This window comes from Lutjanus erythropterus, chromosome 8 (assembly GCF_056507025.1).
Source record: "Lutjanus erythropterus isolate fLutEry1 chromosome 8, fLutEry1.hap2, whole genome shotgun sequence".
NCBI lineage: Eukaryota > Metazoa > Chordata > Actinopteri > Lutjaniformes > Lutjanidae > Lutjanus > Lutjanus erythropterus.
In genome coordinates this window covers 2,786,120-2,794,755 of record NC_139324.1, presented here as the reverse complement: position 1 = coordinate 2,794,755, position 8,636 = coordinate 2,786,120, and the positions used below count along the sequence as shown (strand labels likewise).

At 41.0% G+C, this 8,636-nt stretch overlaps 1 protein-coding gene across 1 annotated transcript; it reads left to right on the top strand.

The window, feature by feature from the left end:
- Window positions 1-5,979: 5,979 nt before the first annotated feature.
- lrrc3 (leucine rich repeat containing 3) lies at window positions 5,980-7,069 on the top strand. Its single transcript, XM_084723937.1, has one exon. It carries the CDS (start codon window positions 6,269-6,271, stop codon window positions 7,067-7,069), a length of 801 nt encoding a protein of 266 aa, XP_084580063.1. The 5' UTR covers window positions 5,980-6,268.
- Window positions 7,070-8,636: the final 1,567 nt, after the last annotated feature.

The following is an 8,636-nucleotide window of genomic DNA, read 5'->3' as shown; positions in this document are numbered from 1 at the left end:
CTGGTGAGCCGAAAAATGTCACCTGAGCTAAACAGCGTTTTGCAAGATGTGATTAAAGTTATCAACCACATCAAGGTGCATGCTTTTAACTCGCGTCAGTTCGAGCAGCTCTGAGGAGATGGATGCAGAGCACAAACGTCTTCTCTTGTACACAGAAGTGAGATGGCTTTCTGAAGGCAGGTCGCTGGCTAGAGTTTTTGAGTTACGAGCGCCACTCCAGACATTTCTTTCAGAAAAACAGTCACCCCTGGCAGCGCAATTCAGTGACACAAAATGGGTCACGAAACTTGCTTACCTGTGTGACATACTCCATCTGCTCAACGAACTCAATCTCTCACTTCAGGGGGAAATGACCACTGACTCAAGTCGGCAGATAAGATTGCTGCATTCAAAGACAAACTGGAATTATTGGGAAGGCGAGTGAACACAGGGATTTTTGACATGTTTCACACATTGGCAGGGATAATGGAAGAGACTGAGCTTGGGCCTACATTCACTGGTTTCACTTAGCTGGTGCAGGATCACCTATGTTTGCTTTCAAAAGAGTTTGAGCATTACTTCCCAACCAAAAAGGATCCACGGACTGGAAGGAATGGATCCGCAACCCGTTTGTGAACAAGCCAGGTGAATCAACTTTAATCTTGGTAGAAGAAGATCAGCTGGTTGAGATTGCAAATGATGGTGGCCTTAAAAGTATGTTTGAAACAACTGCAAACCTCTTTGCATTCTGGGTTAGAGTCAAGGCAGAATACCCTGACATCGCTACAAAAGCACTGAAGGCTCTGCTTCCTTTTCCTACATCAGACCTTTGTGAGGCGGGGTTTTCTGCAGTGACAGCAATGAAAACAAGATTACAGAGTAGACTGGACATCACCCCCAGATTGGACCGTCTCATTGCAGAGAAACAAGCGCAGGACTCCCACTGGTTGTGTATTATGGTGAGTAGATAATTGTGTGATAATCATTTAATATTTATTAAAAGTGCATAATATAAAGTGTAGTGGTTACATTTACATTCCTCTTTCTTTTTTAAAATTTTTAAAATTCAAAAAAAAAAAAAAAAAAAGACACCCGGTCTGCGGACAATTTCTCCTGCATGCAAGTGGTCCATGACCTGAACAAGGTTGGAGACCCCTGGTCTATGACACTGATATGCGTCCAAATTTTACTGTGTTTGCTGCTGTCACTCAATAGGTGCATTTGAGATGAGCCAGGCCTGTGCAGAATCGATCAGCAGTGATCTTCGTACAGTGCATGCCAGTTAGATTTGTGTCCGACTTGATCCCGACTTGCTCTGACATCATGCACATGTGGGCAACGATAACCTCACGAGATCAAGACGGCCGCAGTTTTTGGAGCCAGGCGCCACAACTGCTCTCTACTGACTGTGACCTGGCTGTCACCTGATCATTGAGCTGACAGGCTCTGATTGGCTCTAAATTTTGACAACAAACACCAAGTGTTGTATAAAATACTAATTTTTATGTTTAATTGTAATATTTAACACTGGATACATTTGTGAACAAGCAGATATTTTGTCTGATAATAAAAAAAGTTATTTATATGACTTATCAGAATAATAGTAACAAAATGCTTTACAAGGCAGATAAAAGAACAGATGTTACATGTGACAGAAAGGGGATCTCTTCTATTTTAACTTCAATCAGCGACCAAGAACGTACTTTACTTTACTTCAGCTATGAGCGCAGTCTGGAGACTACAGGTAACCTACAGGTGATCTAACAGGATGTTAGTGTCTCTTCCTCTACACTCTCTTAAGTCTGTTGAAAACTGTCTGACTTAACTGCAGCTTTTTGTCTTTACCTCCTGCTGCGGCCGCCTGATCTCGTCTATTTTCCAGGCGAAGTGCAGTTCATCTCAAACTAGCCTATTTTCTCACCTTTCCAGCGTGTTGTCTCTGTCTGCAGCGCATGTTCTCTCTCTCACCTCCCTCCCTCCTGTTCTTGTGCTCATTGTGTTGTGTGTCTGTAACCCCTCCCCTCCCCCTTCTACTCAGTGTGGACACAATTACGCCACTACACATCTTGACCAATCACGTGTGGCTTCAGCAGAAAAAAGGGAGGAAAAAAAAAACCAACCACAAATCGGCTCCCAATCAGGAGCCGGCTCTGGCTCCCATTGTTCACTTCAGAGAGCCGGATCATTCATGACCGACACGTCACTAAAAGGGTAACATTTAACACTTTCCAGGAAAATTCTCTCCAGTATTTGGATTGTGATATCTTAAGATTTCCATTCAAGGAGCCTTTCCAGTTGTCTGTTGATATATTAATTTCTAATTATTTTTCCCATTTTTCGTTTATGCTATTATCTACAGTGCTATGCTTTTGCAATATTTTATAAGTACTTGAAAGATTTTCTTTAGCTTTATTTCTATTTTGAACTCATTTGTTAGTGTATCCACTTCTAAATCTTTCAGAAAATAACTTCTCACCTGTAAATACTTCTAACTCATACTTTGGAGCAACAATTTCAAATGAATCTATTTTACTTTATGTAGCTGTGAGCAGGTTAATAATTTCTTCCTAGCCCAGCCATAAAATCCGGGTCATGCACCATTTCTCTAAAATACACACATTCACTGTTTATTTTTAATATTTTGCAAATATGCTTTCAGTTTTTTACAGTATCTAAAGTGCATTGGCTCTGCCCTGTAAGTGTTTTCCATGCTCATTTTCTTATAAATGGTAATGTACAAAGTGATATCCTTGCAGTTTTTTTTCTATATTGATCCATTTAGCTTCTGTTTCTCCTTTCATCCACTTCAATATTGTAAGGATTTGTGGCCTAAAAGTAGTTCTGTATTCATATAAATTTGAAATATCTTTATTCCATTTATTAAAATCTGCTCTTGATCTTGGTATTGATAATGTCTGGAATAAAAATAAAAATTGTGGAAGTACTATCATTTTTACTGTTTCTGCTTTGCTTAGTATTCCTTCTGATATTAATCTTCATCATTTCAGATCCTGCCTTATCTTACTTTCCAGAACACCGTAATTATTCTCATACAGTTCATCTAAATTCTGAGTGATACTGATGCCAAGGTATTTAATTTTCTTTGTGTCCCATTTAAGTTTATATTCATCTTTAAGGGCTTGGCTAACTTCTATTTCCTAAAACTTTACTATAATCTTCAATCATTTTCAGTTTATACACCAACTTCAAAATTCATTGTCGCCAACCACAACACTCGGCTGCCTGTCATCGGAGCCAAAATTCACCGTCTCCGATCACAACACCTGCTTGACGAGAGGCGCCTCAGTTGGTGTGTCGCTCCTGTCCCTGTGTGGCACGGTGGGGGCGGGGTAAAATTTACACCTTGTGTCACATCTAGGTGTAGAGTTAAAAGTTAAATAGTTAATGTTACTACCATGACACTCAAAGATTTGATTTTGAAGAAACTTCGTTTTGACACTCTGGTTTGACACCAACTATTTGTAAGGTTAGAGTTACAGATAAGGGATTTGATTTTATTCAGAGTAGAATTAATACTGCTTTTGCTTAGATTTCACCAACACCAGAAATATAATTCTTCTCAATTTGCTGTGTACATGCAACATGTGTTACACACATATGTAAAGTAAAATGCAAATTCTGATTATCTTTTTTATAATGTAGAATAAAAATAATATAAAATATAAAATATGCCTAATAAAAACCACAAAAATAACAATAATAAGCCTAGTCTGGAACTTGAATATGACAGAGGTCTAGTTTCCAGCGTTGTTGGGTCACGTGTGGTTCACATGTGTTTTTCTAGTGGGAGGAATATATATTAATTAAGAGTTAAAAATCTGTGCAATTCATGAATGATTTTAGATTTAAAACGTAAAATATTGCTTGTTGAACTATGAAGCCATTTGTAAATAAACATATGTATGGAAATAAATATTTTCTTAATATCATGATAATTTTTCATGGACCTTCTTGGAAAATGCCACGGCCCCTGGGGGTTCCCGCAGCCCCATGTGAGAAACGCTGTCTTGGAGCACAGAGCAGAGTTCAGAGGAGAGGCGCAGGAGATGTAGTCAGGGAAGAGCACAAACAGACAGAGAGACAGACGGACGGACAGACAGACCGGCGAAGGGGACTGGAGGACGAGGAGAGCTGCCAGCAGAACAGCAGTCCACTCCACGCGCAGCCGGGACTCCTTCTGGCCATGCGCGCGCGGTTCGGACAGGGAGGCGCATGATGAGTCGGACCGGCTCCTCGAGACCTTTCCGGACCACAACCACCACCATCATCATCATCATCATCAACAAGTGTGACTGCCGTGTTGAGCTGCACGAGGAGACGTACAGAGAGCCTCGTTTGGAGATTTGAATGATCTCACGCGGAGACTTGAGAACTTCCCCGCGTGCAGCTGAGGAACTTCACCCTTTTCGCTGTTTCTTCCCTCGCGGAGATGTGGACGCGTTCAAATCCCTGACTGTGCTTTTTCAATCTCTTTTTTAAAATATGTTTTGAAAGAATGCTGTGTGTGTTTTTACAGAGGTTCAGTTTTCTTTCAGCGATGATACAGATGTGGTAAAGAGCACGATATTTCCCCTTTGTCACAATACTACATTTTATCCACAGAGGCTGGATTAAAAACGTTACAAAATAAAACTATTTTCCGGTAAGTACCTTTACAAGAACTATATTATAGTCCAGTTATTAATCAATGTATATTTATTTTTATTTTTTGTTACATTTATATGTAATTCTATGGTAGAAAAATATTAAAATGTCTATCATTTAAAACGTGATTTAAAAATGTCAATGTGTTTTTTGCCACTACGGGTTCATCTAATATTCTTATTTAGAATACATACGTTGAAAACTAAATTTTGTGATTTAACACTGATTTTATTGCTAAACTGAAGGAAACATCTGTTGATGAGGTTGTTTAAGAGCCAATTTGCCCCCAGATTTCAATTTACCACTAAAGTATGATGGAAAACAGAGCTCAGATAAACTACAGCACAGTGTGCATGCGTAACCCCTGAATTATACTATTTTACTTAATGGTTTGGTGGTGTCATAACCTCGGGGTGTATTAGCCGCCCTTCTGAGTGTAGATGCCACATCTTGTCCACATCTCCTGCTGAGCTCAGACTGATTAGAACGTGAAGGGCTTATTTAAGACTCAGTTGTGTGACAGTGAGTGTGAGAGATTGTGTGTGTGTGTGTGTGTGTGTGTGTGTGGCCCTAATCTGTGAAGCCCTTGCCAAAGACAAATTGAAAAAGAAAAGAAAAATGTGCAGAAGACGTGGCTCCATGGGGCGAATGACCTCGAACGCAGCGAGGGGTTCATTGTGTGTGATCACTTTAGCCCAGCAGAGGGTGCACAGTCCTAAAGTGATGATCCTCCTGCAGGACAGATGGAGTCATTTTAGAGCCCGCAGCTATTCTTATCATGCACCTGTGAATGAGAGACGGCAGTCCTTGAAACAAGGGAGCTGTGCGAAAAGACAAGCTTTTCCTCACTGCTGGAGTCAAAGGGAGATGAGCTGTTTTTGTCCTTCTCTGTCAAGCTATGAAGTAATGTAATTAATATTGATATGCACTTTAGTGCTGTGGCATCAGAAAATGATTTAATGTAATGTTTATAGAAGACAATGCAGAACAAAATTCTGTTTTCCCTAATTGAATGAGAAAATGCTGGCGATGACCCATGAGTGTGACTGCTGCTTTATGAGATTTGCTAAAGTGAAATGGATTTTTCTCAATAATCACATTATCCATTTGTAAACATTGTGGGGATCACATTTACTCACCTCAATTTGGGAAGACAAAGACAACAGCCTGTGCACTTAGAAAATGACTGATCTTAGCAGGAGTCTGGATGAGTTTGATCCTTCACTGACAGCAACCTTATACCTTAACCTAAAAATGTCTTTTTCTGTCCAAGAATAATACCATCCTTTGTTTCTTTCAGTGCACGACGTGACGTGTTGATTCCAGTGTCGCTCCCCTCCCGCTCCTAACTCTCTGAAGCTTTCAACATCCTCACAATAGGACCTGAGATTACACTTCTCTGCTGGAATATGCTCGGTGAGCAGCTCAATGTTTGGATGAGCTCCTTTGAAATCTATTTCAAAAGATTATGAAACCTCTATCAAATCAATTCTGAAGGATTCTCTCAAGATAGGCCCTTATGTTTGTATGAGTAAACATAATTAAACCGCAATTTGATGCTGAGAAACAGGTGAAACTATGATTGCTTTGACCTGACAGGACTTGTGGGAGGTCGCTGCTGAATATGCAGGATACAGCGGGGCCTGATATGCCCAGGAAAACCTCCATCTTTGATGGCTTTGCCCTCTTTTGGGGCTTGCTCATTGGATTATTTGTGGCAAATACACCAGTGATGGGTTGTCCCATGAGTTGTCACTGCATAGAGAAGAGTGGCATGACCGTGGTACAATGTATGTCTCGCAACTTGGAGAGGATCCCGTCAGATCTTCCCAGAAATACTGTTGTCCTACTTTTGGCATCTAACCACATCACCCACATCCCCAACCACGCCTTCAAAGAGCTGCACTACCTTCAGGAGCTGGACCTGTCCAACAACGACATAGAGACTGTGGATGTCGGAGCTTTTCAAGGTGTCTCCGACAGCCTCCTCGTCCTGGATCTATCAAACAATCGCATCCAAAGCGTCCCCAAAGAGGCATTTGCCCGGCTACGAGCAAAAATCAGCCTCTCGAACAACCCGTGGCACTGTGAGTGTACGCTGCAGGAGGTCCTGCGGGAGCTGCGGCTGGACCCCGAGACAGTGAACGAGGTGATCTGCCACACAGCGGTGCAGGAGGAGTACGCAGGCAAGCCGGTCATCCAGGTGCTGGACTCAGGGATCAACTTCTGCAACTTTCACCACAAGACCACCGACGTAGCCATGTTCGTCACCATGTTCGGATGGTTCACAATGGTGATCGCGTATGTCATCTACTACGTGAGACACAATCAGGAGGATGCCAGGAGGCACCTGGAGTACCTCAAGTCACTGCCCAGCAGCTCTCAGATCAGCAAGGACTTTGACACCATCAGCACTGTTCTCTAGCAGAGGACATGGCGTGTGTGTGTGTGTGACTGTAAATACATGAGTAAATGTGTGGTTATGTACAAAATGACTGAAAAGCTGTTGCAACACAGAATAAGCAGTGTTTTTGAGCACATTATTTGAGGTCTTTCAGTGACTTAAACGGGGTCATTCAGATTTTTTTCAGCCTCACAAATCTGAAAAAAAATCTTTTATAATATTTCAAAACATTTATTTTTAATTTATTTATTTATTATTTGAGTAAATCTGACTCTACAACCAGACAGGGCAACAGTGATAGCACAAAATAAACAGAATTAAATTCAACTCACAGGGATAAGAAATCTAGACTGGAGAGATAAATGTTCCCAACCCCGGTGTCGATCCACAGTGTGATTGAATTTAGACTGAGACGAATGAGAAGAACGACTGTGTCTCCCAGTTACTTTGTATTGATTGATGCGTGTTCTCCACGTCACACCGTCACAGTTAAAGACATTTTTATGAGACTTAGACCGGATAATATATGAAATAGGGCAAGGTGTTAACATTCAGTTTGCATAACTCATACGTAACAGCCCTGCCTCTGTGAAACCTTACACAGCAACTGACCCAGGAAATAAGGTTATTCTGTGCAATCATTGCATCATGTCATGTGAAAGACTAACTGTAGTCAAACAAGAAAAAGTTGCCATGCACTTGCAGCTCTAATGTGGTTTTGAAAAATGATTTCTTCAAGCAGTTCAGTATCCCATGCCATAAATGTTAACATGTCTCCTTTCTTACCTGGTGTTATTACAGCTTTGAAGGCTGTAGACTGAGATCTGCATACTGTAATATTTGATGATATGGGGGTAGGGCTGAATGTAACAAGAAAAATTTAAACACCACAATTTATTACATCCCTTATCCTGCAGTAGATGGCTATCTACATGCCCCCACTTTAGAGAAGCAGCAGGAGTTCCAGTGAAAGAAGCTCAGCAATGTACTGCTATGGACAGAGTCAGCAGCAAAATGTATTTTAGCCACATAAAAAATCAATATCAGTTTAAATCTATGCTGTATTTATAATATTCATTGCTTTACCTCTCACTTTACCATCATTTCCTATGTAGATATCTCTTGTAAACTATGGTTACACATGGTGTAAATTATGCACAAAGGGTGCACATTATTCAAGGTAGACTTTGTTATTAATACCAGTTTATGTGCAGGAAAAGGTCTACACACTTTTTTGTTCATCATTTGAACAGCTAGTCCCTGATATTACCTAAATCAGCCATTTCCAAACTTAAGATTGCCACAGCCCAATTTGAAATCTGAGAATTTTCTGCGGCCCACCCAAACCTTAAATCATAACTGTGATCAGCACACAAGACTAAGGGCCGCAGCACATGACCAGCGGTAAAAACGCTTTGCGCTGGCTGTCCCATTGTTTTCCTATGGAGAGAGTGGTGGCACTCGACCAAGCAGCACTGCTACCCTCAGCATGGTGCACTGCTTGGATCTGCCGCTGACCGCTGCACGCAAATTTCAAATTATTTGAACTTTGACGTCGTTTGTCACCAATGAGATAACAGCTGAATGT